We start from the raw sequence: 21143 nt of genomic DNA, 5'->3' as shown, positions 1-21143 counted from the left end.
ATCACAGCTGATAAAACCTTTACTCTACCTTCTCCATACCTATACCTCCACACTTACCCTCCATTACAGCAAAAGTATATAATCCAACTATATATCATCATCTGGAAGTACAGAAACCACAATTTTCGCACAGAAGATTTGATGTTTCTCCTCTGTAACTAAATAACTTAGTACTAATACACCACCTCTTACCTAGAATGTCTTAGTAAGATGCTAAACAACTGGGACACCTAATTTAAGAGTTGGGACCAGAGTCCTTCTAGCTATTCATAGGTGTATCTAACTACAATAGCCCCTAATCCCCTAGATGGGTGAAGCCGAGTAACCCACTAGGAAATAACACCTTCTACAGTGGAGAAAGCATACATAGTGTCAATGTAAATAAATGAGATCATACATACAGGGGCCTGTGTCTTTTAAGACACTATATCTGAGTGCTAAAAAGAATGAAAAAGGAAAAAAAAAAAAAAAGAAAAAGAAAAAAAAAAAAAAAAACAAATCTGTTTAAGGGTTTGGTTAATGGTTTGATATGTTTATTGAAAATTTTCAAACTTTCATAATATATCATATACATGTATTCCGGTTCAACAAATATATTTATCCCACGGAAAAGTTTCCATATGTTGACAGCCTATTCTGAAGTCTGTTATACGAACTGTAGATACAAAAGACGAAAACTAGCTTGGAAAACGACAGATATGTGTCAAACAGGTCTAGTTACTTTGTATTATCCCAAATATGAAACTATTGCTTTTGTTTAATGCTGACGCATGTGCACATTCTGCATGTCTTAACAATACCAATTTATAATGAAATGGATTAATCCGAGGAAAATGTTTTATAAGATTAAAATATTAAATTAATGAAATCAACATCTGGGAAATATTATATCTTGAATGAAGTCAACTTTAACTTAAATTGCATCTCACTTTGATAAATCGTTATGTCGTGACATAGGCCAGTGCTCTTATGAAACAGTGTTCCCATTGCCACTAAGTTCCATCAAGATCGGAGGAAAATTAAAAATTACAAGCCAAAAGTGACCCGTCAAGGGCAATAGCTCAAATCATTGCTAATTAGGAATTACGGCCTACTGTGAAAGTTCTGATATCGCTCTACAACATATTAGTATTAAGGTAATGAATGGCAGACATTTTTTATTTTCCGGAACTATGTCCAAATTGTCACAGATCACGTGATTCCGGTAATTTAAATATCAGAAGCTGGTCTTTCCTACGATATGGGTACAAAATGATTGTAGAATTTATAATTGGTAAACCGATAGTCACAATAAAGATATTAACTGCATAATTTTGTGTCGGGATTATTTCCATCTATACAGGCTATAGACTTTATCCTGGTCGCAATATTACTACCTCTTGACAAAAAAGAAATGCGAAATACCGGAAGTATAATAGTCTCAGAGAGACTCAGCTTTACGGAAACTATCAAGGATTGCAGAAAGCAAGCAAACTTGACGCGTATAGTCAAGGACTATAAGCAAAAATCGTTCATCTAATTTTGCACTTGGCAAATCTCATTAATGTACATTGATACCAAGTTTCGGCAAGGTAGTTCTTGCCCTGTTCGCTTGATGAGTTCAGCTTTATTGTTAGTTTGTTCTCAGCCTAATGCACTAATGGACAATTAGAAGAACTATTACTCAAAATTACCGACAAAGGTCGGGAAATGAGTTAATGATCACCATCCCACATCATCACACATTAACCGATTTGACATTTAAAATAGAATACAACATTCATTTGAAAGTATTATTTCATTCCACCATGTTGAAAATAAAGATGAAGTTAGTAGTTTTTATATTATTATTGATGATGCTTTCGAACAGTTCGGGTAAGTTTTAAAGTGTTTGAATAGCTAGAGGGGAAATATGTATTAATAACAGCAATATGCCTATAATTTCATCTGTTAAATTATAATATGTGTTTTGTTTTTGTTTTTGTTTTTGTTTTTTGAAAATATTAGGCAATGGGATTATTAACTGTTCATTAACCTTCTACGCCAGACCAAAAGTTGTGCTGGGATATTACGAATATTTACGTATACCATTAACAACAACTACAGTGTATGCGCTAATATCTCCTGAGCACCTGACATCAACTTCAAATTACATTTTGAAATTCAAATTGGCAACCATCAAAAATCAGTAATTGTCGATATTTCTTGATCTATGCCAGATATAAACCCGTTCTCGGTGCCTACATGTACATTTTTGGGGTCGGGTGAATCCAATGGTACCACGGTTTTCCGATAGGCTGAGTTAAAATAATATATGTTAAGCAAGGCACGTGGCGTAAATAGCTTGTACCATAAAATGATTGACAGCTTTGACTTATTACGGCATTGATCACGATACCGTTTTTTCCAATCGAATAGAACCACGAAATCATGAGTATTGTTTTTTTAAAAAGGGGATGGAGCTTCTGCCATGCAATAACATCAAAGTGGAACGGTTGTAGCATACCAAAGCTCCATCTACTTTCCTCTAAGATTCTATTTGGCTTATTATGATATCGAGTTTGGTACGAAAACAAATTGCTGATAATAGGCCATGGTTTTCCTTGAACACGCATGTTGAGCTATTTATTATCATAGGAATAAATGACATTTATGTTATAAGCACGTATTTTTTCTGCGAAATTAAACATGGTGGCAGTTGTAGGTATCGGTTCAATAGATGTTTTGTACGATGAAACTGGGAGGATGCACTGTATCTACGACAAGCCACAAAATTATTTTTTACAGAGCCTGTAGATGGCTTCAGAGTATCTCGGACAAAAATGATAGATACTACCTAAACTATTGGACTCCTTTCCTGTCTCTTTTAGATTTGAATTATGGATTGTGATTTGTTAGGTATCATCTTCACAATGTCAAGCTATACGAATTTCGTCTTATATATTGACTGCTATATCCACCACCCTTGTTTCATAGAATACATCGATGTCATTGGATTGGAATCAGCATCCTCAACATACGGACTGTAGACATAATTGCTTCGTGTTAACAGACTATTAGTCAGTCTTTGATTGGTTGTATACACTTGCTTACCATCCAATCTGCAATACAACAAAGTTGCCTATTGAATCAAGGTACGAAGATCGCAATTGCTTGACTTTTGTTGGTTTTGACTGATGGAATACTATTGGCGATCAAACATAGATTTTAATCGCGGGGACGTAGCCATAGAATTGGTTGTATGCTGGTCTGTCCTTATTTTGTTTACTTTTACTTTCAGGTATAAGACGCAAAAATTATGATACGCAGTGCTTTTATAATAATAGAATATATGAGATTGGTGATAAATTTTATAAGAAAAACGATGATTGCAATTATTGTACCTGTGAACCCACAACAGACATAGACTATTCCGAGCCCGTTGTATCGTGTACAGATATCGCTTGTGATGTACCTCTTTGACATTCTTTATACATTTAATAAATTGTTTAAATACAAGCTCTTGTATCAATCAGAATTGGATGTGGAATAAAGAGAGGGAAAATTTTATCTTGTTTTGTAAAGGCTCTTATGAAATGTAGAACGTGTACATCGTCGTCAAAGATCCATAAAACTGAATGAATCATACCTTGCCAAGTACCCATAAGAGCGTCCAATCATACTAATGATGGCTCGGGTGAATGGTATCTTATAATGAATATATTGATCAGTTTTATAACCTTTTGTGTTTCAAAGCGGTTTTGGTTCAAAAACTAAAGAATTGAAGCAATGCTATCCATATTGCCACCCATTAGCCGTCCGGATAATGATATATAAAACACCGAAATATGCCTTAATACCTATTATGACAGTTTTTCCAGGTGGCAAATAAAAACAGTGTGATGAAAATCTAGAATCAGTACCCGACTATAATTACCTGGGCAATCAATCAAATTCACAATAAGCTTGATTGAAACATAAGTAATAATAAAGGGATATAAAGAATATAACTCGTGCTGATGAAATATTGTAACATATTTATATTTATTTAACAAAAGTAACAAGGCTAAGCTAAAGAATCAAATATCAAATGAATACAAAACACAAATACAGCTTATCCTAGATTTGAGTAACTTTATTTTTATTTTTAATTTTTAAAGTTTTACTAAATTCTAATATTCTTCTCCCCTCCTTCTTCGCCTTCACCTTCTACAGAATCAACTCCAACATCTCTCTCAAGAGCAGCTAAATCTTAGCATACATCAGATCAAACTTATGATCAAAACGGGCCCAGGCTTCTGCAATAGCAGTTGTGTTACTCAACATACAAACATATTTCTGGACCTTTGCTAAATCACCTCCTGGTACAGCAGTTGATGGTTGATAGTTGATACCCACCTTGAAACCTGTGGGACACCAGTCAACGAATTGGGTGGTTCTCTTGGTTTTGATTGTATAGCAGCATTGACATCCTTCGGAACTATATCACCTCGGTACAACATGCAGCAGGCCATGTATTTACCATACGGGGATCACATTTTATTTGCTCAAAACAAACGTGGGTTATTTCAGCCACAGAAAGTTATTCATGGTAAGCTTTCTCAGCAGAAATGACTGGTGCTTAGGTAGCCAACGGGAAATTTATACGTGGGTAGGGTACCAGGTTAGTCTGGAACTCAGTAAGATCAACGTTCAAAGCGCCATCAAATCGAAGTGAGGCAGTGATGGAGCTGACGATTTGACCAATCAATCGGTTCAAGTTGCTATAGGTTGGTCTTTCAATGTCGAGATTTCGGCGACATATATATCATAGATAGCCTCGTTATCCACCATGAAGGCACAGTCGGAATGTTCTAATGTGGTGTGGGTTGTAAGGATAGAGTTGTATGGTTCTACTACTGTAGTTGATACTTGTGGAGCAGAATAAACAGCAAATTCCAATTTTTCTTTCCATAATCGACACTCAATCTTTCCATCAACAAAGAAGAGAAACCAGATCCAGTTCCTCCACCAAAGCTATGAAAAAATAAGAATCCTTGAAGACCAGTACATTGATCAGCCAGCTTCCTGGTTCTGTCGAGTATCAGATCTATGGGTTCTTTGCCCACTGTGTAGTGACCTCGAGCATAGTAATTAGCAGCATCCTCTTTTCCAGTGATGGGTTGCTCAGGATGGAAGAGTTGGCGGTTAGTACCAGTTCGGACTTCATCTACTACTGTTGGTTCCAAATCAACAAATACAGATGAAATGATTATTTCATAGAATCCAAAAGTAAATATGAAAACTCACCATTTTGAAGAATTGATTAAAAGCGACTTGAGTCTGAAGATAAAACACGTGTGAGAAGATTTAAAGCTAACTAAGGCAAGATATTTCCACTGAATGTGATTTGGTTGGTTCTATTTATATTTTTAAAAAGAGATCTGTTTTCATGCTGTTTGTTTGTGGTTAGCTATTGTTGTTTATCAGATGGATTAAGAGATGAATTATACTGTGCAACTCAATATTGGTTATTTCAAGTCGATTAAAAATAATCCGTTAATCTCATTATAGATTTGATTTCATTGTCTGGTATATTCATATTCTATTTCAGTTCTGGGAAGTGATCTTTGATGAACATGGCATTGACCCAACTGGAACTTACCACGGTGATTCAGATCTCCAGTTGGAGAGAATTAACGTTTATTATAATGAAGCTACTGGTGTTTCAGAGTCGCACTTTGTATTCGGACAGTCTAGTGCCGGTAATAACTGGGCTAAAGGTCATTATACAGAAGGTGCTGAAATGGTAGATTCCGTTCTTGATGTGGTCCTAAAGAAGCTGAAAGTTGTGATTGTCTACCTTCTCTGTTTGTCCTTCACCAAAGGTCGAGTGTTTGTGTTACATTTAGGCACAAAAGTTCTGCCTCTAATCCCAGGGTTACAGACGACATATTGGAGCAATGCAATCATTAGGATAATTTGATATTTACTAGGCTAGCCTGAAGATGTACTATTATAATAATTAAGTTTTGGATGACCTAAAACAAAGATAAGATTTATCATAACAAATTCAACTTGAATGTGTGTTTTCGGGTATCTGATACAGTTGTGGAACCTTACAGCCCTCTCAGTTCATCAACTGGTAGAAAACACAGACGAGACTTACTGTATTGATAATGAGGCTCTATGTGATATCTGTTTCCGTACTCTCAAACTGACCACACCCACTTACGGTGATCTAAACCACCTGGTTTCAGCCACTATGTCTGGAGTGACCACCTGTCTCCGATTTCCTGGTCAACTAAACGCCGACTTGAGAAAACTCGCCGTCGACATGGTACCCTTTCCACGTCTACATTTCTTTATGCCAGGATTTGCTCCTCTCACTTCACTCCCAGCAGTATCGAGCTCTGACTGTACCAGAACTCACCCAACAGATGTTTGACGCCAAAAACATGATGGCTCGCCATGGTCGTTATCTGACAGTCGCTGCTATGTTCAGAGGTCGTATGTCAATGAAGGAGGTGGATGAGCAGATGCTGAACGTTCAGAATAAGAACAGTAGCTATTTTGTTGAATATTAAAACTGCTATCTGTGGCATTCCACCAAAAGGTCTAAAAATGTCTGGCAGATTTATTGGTAATACGACAGCCATTCAGGAACTCTTCAAGAGAATCTCAGAACAGTTTACTGCCATGTTCAGAAAAAAGTCTTTTCTCCATTGGTATACTAATGAAAGTATGGATTAGATGGAATTTACTGAAGTTGAATCCAACATGAATGATCTGGTATCTGAATATCAACAGTACCAGGATGCTACAGCTGAAGAGGAGGGGGAATTTGAGGAAGAAGAAGGTGAACAAGAAGATGCTTAGATAGCTGTGACATATATATTTTGTTTGATGTATTAAATCTTTTTATTATTATTTGATTGTCGTACTCTATAAGAGTACTCAGTAAGAATTCAGTCAGCTGGTTTAGTTCTTGTTTAATTAGTTCGATTGCTTTCCTTATACGTCCGAAGCCAGGTTAATAAATTATTTTTGAACTAAGGGTAAATCTTCTGTTTACTGTTACTGGATTTACGATTTGCTCCATTCGGATATATTCATGACAGAATTTGAATGAGAAGTGTATCCTTTTTGCACATTACGTCCTCATTTTTACCTGACGATTAGAGAAACCGTTATGGTGTCCTTGATACACCAGTCTTCAAAGCAATGATTTTACTAATTATGGAAAATTAGTTATCAATATATTCTTGAAAGAAACTGACGCTCACAAACTTTTGTTTAATTGCTCTTTTTCACCAAAACATACATTTTTAGGAATTATATTTCACGCGTGAAAAGGGCTTCGAGAAGGCATGCTTAAAGTTTTGAATTACACACGGTCAACGCCTGTTTTCGGTTCTAGATAGTCGCCAACACCAACTTTAAAGTCACCCAATGCCCGTACCCCCATCGACCAACTATGTATTTTTATTTACGCCCATTGATGTTCAACTGTTATCTGAATAAATAGAGATAGGTTGATAACATTTAGGCTACTCATCTGATATTTCCGTTAAGTAGTTAACATAGTTGTTCTTTTAATAACAATGAATTAAAGATTATGAAACAAAATACTTTTAGAGTCCTTGAAGTTTGAACACTTATCAAAGTTACAACTTATGAAACATTAATGTCTTTGTGTATAGCTAATGTCTATGTCTCATAATCAGACCAGATAATCCAATTTGGTCTTCTGGATTTTCTATCAGAAATAGTTCTGTTAATTGGTTGGTACAAATTTGGATTTGTTACTTGATTGATCAGCCTCTTCATTTGAGGACGCTACTGTGTCTTAAGACATTTCCATCATTATTCCTAACAAAGCAAGATCTGGAGATCCATTTTCTTGTATCAAATTTCCAGATTAATGAGCTTTGTCCTGGTTACAGTCATTTTATATTCTATCAAATATTCGAACTTTCTGTTTCTCTAGAACTTTCTTTCATTCTGCCTTTAATCCCGTTTGGAATGATAGTTTAAGTTGACATTTTGCAACAGGCAGGAATTCTTGTCCTCAATTGTCTTCCAAATAAAAGTTGAGATGGATATTTGTCATGTGAAACTGAACTATCCCTGTAATTCAATAAAGCTAAGTATAGATCCTGGTTTTCAGATTTGGATTTTTATGAGAATTTTCTTCACAATACCAACATATCTTTCTGCTAATCCACTGCTTCTGGGATAATGTGGTGAGGATGTTTCATGATTTATACCCCAATTTGCTGTAAAATGACGAAATTTATTATTAGCAAAATTAGTACCATTATCAGTTATGAGAGTGTTTGGAATTGCATGTGTTGCAAATATTGACTTCATCTGAGTTATGGTAGTTTCTGCAGACATATTTTTCAATTTGTTACTTCTAAATAATTTGAATAGTTGTCCACAAGTAACAAATATTCTGAGTTGTCAAAATGAAAACAATCAGCGTCCAATTTCGTCAATGGCAACTTTGTTGATTCTTAAAAGTTTGACAGGTTTCATAATTTTCACATATTTTGGCTATATCTTTTGAAATACCAATCCAAACCATACAGTATCTTGCTCTGCGCAGTCATTTTTCAAACCCTAAATGTCATTTTCCATTTTTTCAAGTCTGGTACTTGTCTTTGTCACTGTTTCACGAAATAAATCCAACATTTCATTACTAAATGGACAATATGAACATAATACTCAAGTTCTTTTAATAATCCAAAATCTTCCTTTTTTTAGGTATATTAGATGCCCTAGAAAACGTTTCAGCTATCTTCAATGATTTTCCATGGATCCATTGATACTCAATGATGTATTTCAGTAATCGTAGCATTAATCTATAGCTATCCAAGGCGGACAGAAACTTAAATAGAAATTTCAAACGTTTGTGATCATTTGTCACTTTAAATTTTACACCATAAACCAATTGGTGGAAACGTTTTGCAGCAAATACAATTGATAATCTGAGAGTAGTTCTTCTCTGCATCAGTCAATGATCTCGAAATAAATGCAACTGGGTGGTCATCTTGAAGTAACGTACCTCCAAGACAATACTGAGAAGCATCTGATGTCACAATTATTTCCTTCTTAGGATCAAAGAATTTCAGTACTGGTGCTTCTGTCAGCTTGATTTTTAGCTGTTAAAATTTTCTGAAGATACAAATATACTATTTCCTTTCACTAAATCCCGTAATAAAGCTTTTTTGTGGGATAAATTTGGAATAAAATTACCATGGATACATTCCAAGAAATCTGTGCAACTCTTCTTTTGAAGTAGGACTTAGCATTTTAAAAATTGAGGATATTCTCTCTAGATCTATTCGCTGACCTTCACTTGATATAACACCTGTTTTATTCATTTCACACTTTTGTTCATTAAGCTTGAGATTATATATTATTATGGGCTTCCTTGTGATCTGCCTGTTTAGATGATTCGGTAACACATGAGCATGAGCACCACTCAGTAAATATCTGACAGGGCAACATTTATCAGAATGTTTATATCCACATCTTTGACATGACTTTTTAGAACTCTGGTTAGATTCACTTTTCGTCTTGAATTTATCTTACATAAAACGTAAAGTAAATAAAACATATTTGACAATTAAAGTTCTGTCTACAACAACTGATAGCGCTAAAGCATATGTTCGGATTCAAGCCAAATAAACGCCAAATGTAGAGAAATAGACTAGTCCGAAACATCTGCCTCTATTTCAGCCTCCGATGGATATTTTGACAGTTGTCAGCTGTAGCTGTAAAGTCAGAAGAAAAAGATTTCTCTAGCATACTATTTAATTACCTTTCAGATGAAGTCTTTGAATGGCATTTAGCAATTGCGAGTACGATATATAGACACAGCTTCGTTTCGCAAGGTTTCGACGTGTTTCCCCCGTCGTCCTCAGGCACATAATGATGGGCAAACTATATATACATTAATGCTTATTATTAAGAACACACAAGAGATAATATTGGTTTATTGATACATTACATTAAATTTTAACAGGTACAATAAGAGGTGTATAATTCTTAAAATAACATACAGGCTGATTAAGTAAAATAATTGAAATAAAGTAAATGAATTGGAGTCTTTTATTAATAGAAATTACATTGTTCAAATAACTAACTATGGTTTAAGTAGAAATCTTTTATTAAATTGGATACATTTATGTATATGAATAATTACAAGTTGATGAGTTTATCATATGCATGCGATAAACGAACACCTTCATCTCTGTTAAGGTCAGGCTGATATCTTCTGATGTGGATAGCTTCATGAAGTCTCCTGGTTTTATCTATGTGCTTATTGATTGTCAGTATGTTGGTGTTGTCAAAGTTGACTTTTAACCTGTTTTCCTTCCCATAGCAAGATGTTCAGCCAAAGCAGATGTTCCTTCATTTCTGGGCTTGTCTTGATGATCTTTGAGTCGAACATCAAGGGGTCTCTGTGTTTCCCCTATATAAGAACTTCCACAGAAGCACTCAACTTGGTAGACACATCCCTTAGGTTTTTGGTTGTTGGAGGGATTCAATTTACCACTGGCTCTGAGCAAATCTTTAAGCGTTGAGTTGCCAGAGAACACTGCTTCAATGCCGACTGACTTTTTCAGGATCTTCTTGATTTGGTATGATGCCTTTCCGATGATTGGGATAGCTAAGCATAGCAATAATGTATATATAGTTTGCCGATCACTTCTTCTCATTTTAAATAGCCAATGCTAGATCAGTTTCGCCCAAAAATACTTTGATGATACCGGAGACATGAAATAAATGGTGTAGAGAGAAAAAGATGGTATGACTGAACTAAAAAAAATATTCATCTTTCCAAATATACTTGGGTTTAGCAGATTCGAGTTATCTAAATAGGTTTTAAACCCCTGCACCTGCAGAGATGCGGAATGTCCCCATTGAACAGGGCTTATTATTTCTGTCTCTACATATGTCCAAATAGCTATCAGAGGCTGGAATAGAGACAGATCGATGTTTCGGTCTAATCTCCATCTTGAGGTTTCAATAAAAAATAATCTAGCCTGGGTAAAAACTGGGTAAAACTCATTAGGTCTACTAAATACGAAGGTTAGGCCTATCGGTAACCCTTTTTTTAAAGACATTCAGATTGAAGATTGTACATAAGCCCTATACTGCCCCTTACAATAAACGTTTTTGGGCACCTAAATGTAGGCTTAGAAGGCTCCAATTACAGAGCGACATTCCTGGCATGAAAAAAAGCGCCCAAGTTGACATTAAACTAGTCCACTGGCACTGTAGGCTATATTCCATTGAAAATTCTTTTTTTCTTTTCTTTTTTTCTTTTTCTTTTTTTATTTATTTCATTAAACCTATACGATGTACGCCAACGGCCAAAAGACGTCTTACTGATCGGTGCAAATCGATCACACAAAAAATTAGAAAAACCTCTTTGCCCTTTAAGTGAGATCTCACCATGACTATGAGCCAAGGGTTGTTTTTTTCGATCTATTCGTGTCCGTTTCAGCCCATTCTCCTGTTAAGTCAGTTTTGTTAAGGGGAGGTAATTATTTTGTTTACATTTTACCGGAAGACTTATTCAACATCCGGATTCAATGACAAAAACAAAAGTGACGTGAATTTTTATTTTTAGCACCTTAAATTGGTGTTTCTGTAATGATTATTCATTTCTGACAAGCAAAAATGTCCTACACATCCACCTTGGACCCTGATGAAGCCTTTGATTATCTTTTTAAGATAGTGTTAATTGGAGATGCAGCCGTTGGTAAAACTTGCGTTGTGCAAAGATTCAAATCAGGAACTTATACAGAAAAACATGGCAGCACCATTGGAGTTGATTTTACCATGAAAACATTAAATATTGATGGTAAATTAGTAAAGGTAGGATTTCTTCTGCGGGAAGTGTTGATTTGATTTGATTTGATTTGAATGAATATCAATGATTAAGGCTACAAAATCGTACAATTTATTTTAAAATGGGAGGCAAAAGATAATTTTTGTTGCTTAAATGAAACAATATGCAGTCAAGTAACCTAATTTCGTGGTAACCTATTTTTGGTGGATTTCCGGAAATGTTTAATAATTTACATGAGCGACCTTGCATTAGCTTGTTTTGATAAACATGGGCTTTCTGTACAATATCAGCTAGTAGAATAAATCCAGTAGTTTCAAGCAAGGTAAAATGTATTAATGTATACTTTGACAAATATACAAAATGGTGGATTTCAGTTATTACCAAACGTCACCATTTTGTATGGGCTGAATTTCCTTATAATCCCATGCGGTAGTCAAAATTCCAAGTGTCGTCTGCTAGAAAGTAGTCCAACGAATGAAGACACGTGATCAACTAACGGGCCATATTCTTATGTTGTTTCAATGACTTTTATCAATAGATCATGCTACGTATCTTATTTTGTCAGTCACTGTTTTTTCTTCTAAATCATTTTTTTTTTTTGAGGGAATTGTTACTAGTTATAATGAATTGATATTAAAGATAAATACTAAGAGAAGTTTATTATACCACTGCGTATCCATACAACGTGTTTTTCTCAACCTATTTATAAATCAAACATTGTACACGAAAATAGGTGATGTATTTTGCCGCCGTTGTCGAATTGGTTACACATGAAATATGGGTCAAAGTGAAGGATTCATAAAGAAAATCGAAATAAACCAATTTTAATTATTTTGTAGAATGTCTTAGGAAACATCAGTGGGCATATGTTACCTTGCCCGGCAAGCTATCTTTTTTTTATGTTTGTCAGCTTACAACATTCAAAATTTTATTTTTAGCTTCAAATATGGGATACTGCTGGACAGGAACGCTTCCGTACCATAACACAGAGTTACTATCGTAGTGCTAATGGTGTTATAATAGCCTATGATATAACAAAACGTTCCACCTTTAACAGTGTACCTAGATGGATTGAAGATGTTAAACGCTATGCAGGCAGTAATATTGTTCAGTTATTAGTGGGTAAGAAGAAGGTTACTATTTTCTTAAGTCATTACTTAATTATAAGTAAAATGAAATTATGTATATAATACATATTATTGTGAAACAGTTCAGCAAAACATGCTCAAATCTGAAATAGATATGTGGAATGGTGACACCTATTATGAGATACTGGAAAGAGTCAGCATGCTTTTTTGATGCATTTGAATATCATGTATATTAAAATTGTAGGAAACAAGAGAGATTTAGAATCCTTGAGAGAAGTCAGCCAAGAAGAAGCTAAGGCTTTTGCCCAGCACCATAGAATGATTGGATCTGAAGAGACAAGCGCCAAAGAAAATACAAATGTTGATGATGCCTTTCTGAAAATGGCTCAGGTAATCCATTATTATTCAACTGTTTTCAGACTAATGTTGCCCAGGGAGCTAGCCAAGCGCCTATATTGTATCATCTAATTTATGTATAGTTTTGTGATATTTGTCTTTTAGGAGTTGAAGAAAAAATATGGTGGAGATGCAGGTATGATGACAAGTTCAGATGATGCAAGAATAGATTTAAATTCACATTCAGTCAGTGGGAAATCAGGAGGATGTTGTGGATAGCCGTGGTCTTAGTGGATTTTTTTTTAACAATATCATGACATTCCTTAAACTAATATGATATGAGAAACACTTGTCATATGTGTTCCATACATTGTCTCTTTTATTTTTGACACATAAACTCTTGAAAGAATTGCATATTTTAAAGTTATGTAGCTGCTGACTAATTTTCAATTCAAACAGATACATGTTCTGTAAATTAAATTGAAACAACATGTTTTTTTAAGGTTCTGTTTTAATATTTATATAACATTAACTATTTAGATAACTTTAAAAGATGATAACATTATCAAGATAGAGCAATGTTTTGATTTTATAAGGTTTCAAGAGAATGTTATAATCAATGAATTCACACACACAATTATTGAAAACTAATTGGAAACAAAATATTTGTTGAGATACTTTGGTTGGTCACTAGCGATGTGAATTATAGTTCACTGTTTAGATATATATAAGTGTAGTTACTTGTCCAGTTCATATCAAAATATGAACTATATTGTTTTTATAAACTTAGATTGTTTATCTTTCTGTGAAATACTTACAAACCTTACTTAATGTTATAGTTCAACTCTTATCCAGTATAGGTCATGAAAAATAGAGAATTAAGTGAATAACGAGCACATATTTATAGGGTAACAAAAAATGATATTTGATGTTTTTGTGTTGGACCCCATTTCTATTGATTAGTAATGTGTCTTTGTTTGGGTTATATTTTCAAATATGTTTCAACATCTTTTAAAGTATATACTTATTGTTTGAAATGTGAAATGTGTTTACTATTTTTCTTTACAATTAATGAAATGATGCTTCATGTGATCAAATTTAAGTTACACAAAGTAAATTGTAGATTAAATCAATGAATATATATGGTATAATGAAGATTGTTGTATTATAATGGTTTAGTATTTTGTGGTAATAATGATGAATATATAATATGTATATATCTGTATTAAGAACATTCCTGTATATATTTGTGAAAAGTATTTATTATCATATGATAGCCTATACTGAATATATGTATGGTCTGCTTGAGTCAAGATAGGTTTGCTGAACTAAGCTTTGAAACCAATACCCATGGCACTTAAAATGTAATAGTTTTTACTAGTAGGAGCTGAAAGCAGTATTTGTGACAATTTGTGATTTCTTATGAGCCTAATAAGGGCTTATGAGGTGTTTATGATCAAGTGGCTCTGGTTTTCTTCCACTTTTGGATAATAATATCATGTAGATCAACAATTTATTAACATATCATCTTCATTGGTTTAATGTGAATTTTTTTCAAGCCTTTTGTCTTCCAGGGTCTCTTAGGGATTTGACTTTAAACATTCATTATTTCCTGAAGTTTACCAAATTATGTTGTCATATGTTTTAATAAGGTTTCTGACATTGGAATACAGAACAGAGCAAAATGAAGCTGTAAATGTTTCTGGTACAAAGGCTCATTTGAATCCATTTGAAGGGACAGGTTCGCCATTGTCCAGAATTATCCCAGTTTGAAAGTTAAAATTAAAAAGACTTTTCTATATAAAAATAGAAAGTGAAGCTCCTAGTTCGGGGTATTATTAGAATTATGCAATTTTAGATATTTCTAATACTGCTGAACACTATTTATATATATTATAATACCCAAATCAACACCCAGAAATTGCGATTCTGTCCCAAATTAATTTAACTTAAGTGAAATACCATATAGCTATGTTTTATATGAAGACCTTTGACTCACATCTAATTGACTTGGTCTCATCACAATGTTCAGCAGAACAGCTTTATTGTACTACCCAGTTTTCTGTTTTGACATTTTAACATGTAAACGAAATGCTAGATTCTATGAGAACTTGTTATATTGTCTCTGATAGTTATATAGAAAATAGGTTGGATAGTGTCATAATCTAAGGCATGAAATCTGTCCAATATAACTATATATCAGAGGGCATTTATGGTAGAAATTCTTATTTTATGTTTCAATAACTTTTTATGTATATTTAATATTATTTTGGAGCAATATAAAACTATGGTGATCTTTAACTTGTTGGGTTTCATTTACGTGTTGTCCTCGGCATTGTTCAGTATTTATTTGTACATTGGTTCTGTAAGCTTTAGATATTTGAGTGCTTGTTGATGAACAGTTTTGCAATTATTTTGAAGCATTTTAATTATGTTACAATTACCTTTAAAAAGGTGTGAAAAGGGACAAAATAAAAAAAAATGAACTTTAATCAGTCCAATGTTGTTATCATTCTAAGAAGCAGATATTACCAATCTGATTTTGGCATGTGAGATTATTTTGGAAATGATGACTGTCTAATGATTTTTTATTGTAATCAATTTATAATCCTGAATAATACATATAAAAACATAAAAAGGTTCATCAGCTGGTATGACTAATATTTTGAACTACATCCCTTTAAATACTTTTGTTTTTCATTCTGATGACAAATGTTCTGAACAAGTTGATTTTGTTTTATAATCATTGAATGTATGAAGTTTTATATTTGTAACTTAATCTCTTTATATTAGCTTTATCATGTTTTATGATTTTTTTTTATGACAAACGGTTTTGATCTCTGTAGCCTAGGGCTCGGAAGTTGTAATATTATATAAATAAAAGTGCTTCCAATATTTGATTAAATTTAAAATATGAAACATCACACTTTATGTGGTGTATGATATGGAATTGATATTTAAAGATGACTTGTTAAGACCCCCTTACAAATGAATTTTGTCAAAATTGAAAACGGAATTTGTTTTTAGATATTCTATAAAAGAATTAAATTGGTTTGTTGTTTTGATTTTCTTTATGAATTCCTCACGTTGACACATATTTCATGAGTAACAAACTCGACAACGCCTGCAAAATGTGTCAACTATTTTCGTGTAAATGTTTGATCAATAAATTAGTCGAGAAAAACACGTTGAATGGATACCCAGTGGTATATTTATCATTTCTTACTATTTATCTTTAATATCAATTCATTATAACTAATGACAATTCCTTCAAAGAACAATGATTTAAAAAAAAATAACGACTGTCAAAAAGGGATAAGTAAAATGTAAAGAGGAATTTATTGCTAAAATTCATTGAAACAACATAAGAATATGGCCCACATTGTGTTCCATAGAATTTTTCTGACATGGAAGCCGCTAGCTTGTCACGTGACTCTGTTAAATGGAATATGTTCTTGCAGACAACACTTGGAATTCCGGTTACAGCTTGGGATTATGACGAATAATTGAAATCCGCCATTTTTATACGCCCACATCTCTCTATGTGGGCGTATATTGTCGGCACCCCCGCCCGTCCGTCAGTCAACATTTGCTTGTAAACGCTCTAAAAACTAGATTTTTTGATGGAATCAAATGAAATTCGGTATATGTATATACATATTCATAAAACGAATTTCAAATTCGAATGTGAGCTATTTTCGACCATTAGAAGCAGAGTTATTGCCCTTGCCCCAAAATCTTGAATATGCTATTACTCCCTTAGTTTTCAACGGATTTTGATGAAACTTAAAATGGATGTTATTGGACCTAAATCGAAAGGTTTGAGGAAGGTCTCTTACGTCAGTTTTGATGAGTTATCGCCCTTTAACCTCTATACAGTAAGTGTTCATATCAACATCAATTTCTCGTAAACACTCTAAAAAGGAATCAAATGAAATTCGGTATTTGCATACATATTCATGAAACGAAGGTCCGTCGGTCCGCCAACATTTGCTTGTAAACGCTCTGAAAACTAGATTTTTTGATGGAATCAAATGAAATTCGGTATGTGTATACATATTCATAAAACGAAGATCAAGTTCGAATTTGGGCTATTTTCAATCTTTAGAAGCAGAGTTATTGCCCTTGCCCCAAAATCTTGAATATGCTACTACTCTCTTAGTTTTCAACGGATTTTGATGAAACTTAAAATGGATATTTCGTTTTTACCATCCGCATGCCGTGGTGGGCGTATATGGCTGTGGTCCACTATCTTATATAATGTTAGAAATAGATAATAGATTTTACATTGCTTTGAAACGATAGGAAAAATTTAGTATGTTGACGTTGTAGAGATAGAGATGTTTATCAAAACATGCAAATGATGAGGTCAAGCGATGTCGCACATGTATTTATTTATCATTTTTGGAGATGCATGAAATTGGATTCGCATGAAATTATATAGGTATATTGTATCTCAAGTGTGTTAAACGGTCAATATCAGGAAACGTTTCTTAGCGTCTAATTATCAATATCACCCAGACCCGTATTTCGTACGGTAATCTCGACAAAGTCGTTGTTCATACTCATTGGATGATTAGATATATTTTTACTAACGCATTAAAAAGGCTACTATTCAAAGGCGAATGCCTTTGGACATTTTTATTTGCCTGAAAGGGAGGCCACTCTATGGCGCGAGATAGTTCCCACAATGCAGCACTATCAGCAGACAACAAAGAGAACATTAATTAGCCTATTACTATTAGTATTATGTTCAAGATAGAGTAAGTTGGGAAACAGAAAATTATATTATTAAATGAAAAAAATCGGCTTTATTCAATGATAAAGTGTGGGAAAACATAATTCTGAGACGATTTATAGTTTCAAATCAATTTTACAGTAGACTCTAGTTTGGCATGTATAGATTTCTAGTAGGCCTGGCCTAGAGAAGGGAAGGGTTGGGGGACCATCTCACCATAGTCATGAAATATGAACAAGCCTAGTCTTAGAGAGTGAAGGAGAAACAGCACTAGCCTTTATGAATTATTGACAGAACTGAACTTGTCAATGTCACGACCGAGTTTATTTTTCCAAGAGCATGAATTGTCTGTCAATGTGTCATTTCTTCAACATTTCACACTTATTTTCTTCAGAACCTCATTTTAGGCCCAGGCTACGCCTAGAGTCTATTAGTCTGTCATATCCTACCTTATATAGAACATTATACTACTAAATCTACCAGAATTTTGCTCACCCCACCCCCTCTAGACTATAAAAAACCACAAAATTCGTATTTATTTGACAGGACATGACACGAGAAATATGGGCCCACTTCCAGGTCTATTAGTTACATGTACAGTCAAGTAACCTAATTTCGTGGAAACCTATTATTCGTGGACTTCCGGAAATGATTAATAATTTACATGAGCGACCTCCGCATTAGTTTTTTTTGATAAACATGGGTTTTCTGTACAATATCAGCTAGTAGAATGAATCCAGTAATTTCAAGCAAGGTAAAATGTATTAATGTATACTTTGACAAATACAAAATGGCGGATTTCAGTTATTACGGTACCAAACGTCACCATTTTTTATCGGCCGAATTTCCTAATAATCACAAGCGGTAATCGGAATTCCAGGTGTCGTCTGCTAGAATGTAGTCTAACGAATGAAGTCACGTGATCAACTAGCGGATTCCGTGTCAGCAGAAAATTTCTATGGAACACAAAGTGGACCATATTCTTATGTTCTTTCAGTGACTTTTAGCAATAAATGACGCTACGTATCTTATTATGTCAGTCACTATTTTTTTTTAAATCGTGGTTCTTTGAAGGAATTGTCACTAGTTATAATGAATTGATATTAAAGATAAATACTAAGAGAAGTTAATTATATCACCCGTTATCCATACAACGTGTTTTTCTCGACTTATTTATAGACCAAACATTGTACACGAAAATAGGTGACGCGTGTTACAGCTGTTGCCGAGTTGGTTGCTCATGAAATATGGGTTAAAGTGAAGGATTCATAAAGAAAATCGAAATAAACCAATTTTAATTATTTTTTAGAAAAACATGAGGAGACATCTAGGACATAAAATTTTTTTTTTTTTTTTTAACTTTGACGAAATTCGGTGTTGAATCCTTATATCCACGAAAATAGGTTACACCACTGTAATATTAGATTTGGATCCAAAACTTATTGATAGTCAAAGATAGAGATTCTACATTCTTATCTTCTTTTTTTCAGACCCCAAAGTCCAACCACGAATGCCAGCCAAATGTATTATCCACAACAACTTCATACACATGGCCAGGTCGACTATAATACCAACGCAAATAATAATATAGAGAATTCCTATGATTCTAACTATAGCCACTTAGATTCCCAAGTCAATTTCTATACACAACCTAATTACAGTTTTAATTCAAGCATCTACTCCCCTAGCGCTCACTGGGTTCCAAATTCAATGCAGACTTACGTTGGTAACAATCAAAATCTACAAAGAGAGTATTGCGTCGTTACTGATTCTCATACGCAGCAACCTTTTTATGCCAGTTTCGGTAGCATTCCATCTAATCAGAGAGTTCTTGTCGAGCAGACAAACATTTTGAATACACCACAGAATACCAGCGCACCTGTTGAGGTTAAGACTAATCCTGTTTACAATGAACACCAAGCAGTTATTACTCATACAGATCGATATGCAGAAGGACTGGAGAACCAAGATCTAAATCTAATGCATTTAAACAGAAATGGCAATGCATCAACACACCAGGCTGAATCTGAAACCAGCATTGCAGCAAAGAATCTGTCGCATGTCTATAACGAGGATCATTTTTCTGAAGACTCAGAATCCCAAGATTCAATCTCATCCCAATCTAGCAGCACCAACATGAGAGCTACTAGAAGTCGAAGTATGAGGATTTACAAACGTCGTGGAACACAGGATTCTGTTGAAAGAACCAACAACAGAGAACTGATGACTATGAAACTGAAGGGAAATCCGTCTTTTTATGACAATCAAATTACTTATGCCAGTGGCGATGGTGACCTTTGTGAGCCACCAGCGAAAGTTTGTGTCATGGAGAAGCCTTCTGAGAATAGAACATTTGAAAACTATCAGATATCTTCTAATGTCCATACCCTGCAACCAAAGCATATAATATCGTGGTATATAGATTATTTGATAGCAGAGAATGAAGATATAACAGAGATGTCAAAATCTTTCACAATGCCGGGTAATATTTTTGCATGCGATGATTTCTATTATATGGAAGTCCTTCAAAAGCCGGTCAATTTTCCAACCTCAAAGTTTATCCATTGGATGAATCGCAATTTCCCTAGTATTAATCTCAATGCCTTAGAGTTTCTCCAGAAAGATCGCCAAATGATACAGCCTTATGATCTGAGAGAATTTTGGAAGTCCAAATCGTCGCATGAAATCATCAAGGAAGTGTTCTATCATTTTCAAGAAAAACGAATTAACAAAAAATGAATGCTCTTTATTTCATAGTTCAAAATGTGATATTTAAACATGATGTGATAAGAACTGCATGTTAAAAACTTTATTTTTTATTCTTGTTTAGTTACGATGTACAGTTCTGAATTCATCTGAAGTATGCTTTTTTCGGTTATTTTTATGCAATTTTATCAATATGCAAATTTGGGCGTATCGTTTCTTGTTTTCTATTCTGTGTGCTACTTCACTTCCTATCCATGATCTGACCAATGTTATTTTGCAAGAATGCTACTGAACATGATTCAGCGAAGAATTTTGTCAGATCGATGATGTGTAGTGACATGCAGAAAAACCACGAAACATCTAGATCTGTATTCCTACCAGATTATCAATAAAAAGTAACATAATCGAATCGTTTTGATAAGGTTTGTAAAAGTGATATTACTGAAAAGTTTGTTTATTATGTTCTTGC

At 34.1% G+C, this 21143-nt stretch overlaps 4 protein-coding genes and 1 pseudogene across 5 annotated transcripts in view; 4 read left to right on the top strand and 1 right to left on the bottom strand.

The window, feature by feature from the left end:
- The window catches only part of LOTGIDRAFT_158484 (hypothetical protein), a gene marked incomplete at both ends in the record, with an annotated part of 7605 nt that extends 4164 nt beyond the window's left edge, over positions 1-3441 (top strand). The window contains one exon of the mRNA XM_009051639.1: positions 3260-3441. Within this exon, the coding sequence (XP_009049887.1) occupies positions 3260-3441 (182 nt within the window). The remainder of the gene's footprint in view (positions 1-3259) is intronic.
- A 687-nt stretch (positions 3442-4128) lies between these two features.
- Positions 4129-5274, bottom strand: LOTGIDRAFT_149873 (annotated as a pseudogene; the record flags this gene model as incomplete). The annotated part of the gene is made up of 2 exons: positions 5248-5274; positions 4129-5200 (listed from the first exon to the last, which is right to left on the bottom strand). Coding segments are annotated over exons 1-2 (1073 nt in total), but the record flags the coding sequence as incomplete, so codon positions are not given.
- Positions 5275-6019: 745 nt separating this feature from the next.
- On the top strand, positions 6020-6816 carry LOTGIDRAFT_178048 (hypothetical protein; the record flags this gene model as incomplete). Its single annotated transcript, XM_009051638.1, has 4 exons — positions 6020-6340; positions 6378-6501; positions 6554-6679; positions 6764-6816. 4 exons carry the CDS (start codon positions 6020-6022, stop codon positions 6814-6816), a joined length of 624 nt encoding a protein of 207 aa, XP_009049886.1.
- Positions 6817-11546: 4730 nt separating this feature from the next.
- Positions 11547-13588, top strand: LOTGIDRAFT_158479 (hypothetical protein). Its single transcript, XM_009051637.1, has 4 exons — positions 11547-11832; positions 12745-12929; positions 13140-13284; positions 13396-13588. Exons 1-4 carry the CDS (start codon positions 11635-11637, stop codon positions 13507-13509), a joined length of 642 nt encoding a protein of 213 aa, XP_009049885.1. The 5' UTR covers positions 11547-11634; the 3' UTR covers positions 13510-13588.
- Positions 13589-18758: 5170 nt separating this feature from the next.
- Positions 18759-20827, top strand: LOTGIDRAFT_231058 (hypothetical protein; the record flags this gene model as incomplete). Its single annotated transcript, XM_009051636.1, has 2 exons — positions 18759-18832; positions 19459-20827. 2 exons carry the CDS (start codon positions 18759-18761, stop codon positions 20705-20707), a joined length of 1323 nt encoding a protein of 440 aa, XP_009049884.1. The 3' UTR covers positions 20708-20827.
- Positions 20828-21143: the final 316 nt, after the last annotated feature.

This window comes from Lottia gigantea, assembly GCF_000327385.1.
Source record: "Lottia gigantea unplaced genomic scaffold LOTGIsca_17, whole genome shotgun sequence".
Taxonomy (NCBI): Eukaryota; Metazoa; Mollusca; class Gastropoda; family Lottiidae; genus Lottia; species Lottia gigantea.
This window is presented reverse-complemented; position numbering and strand designations above follow the sequence as displayed.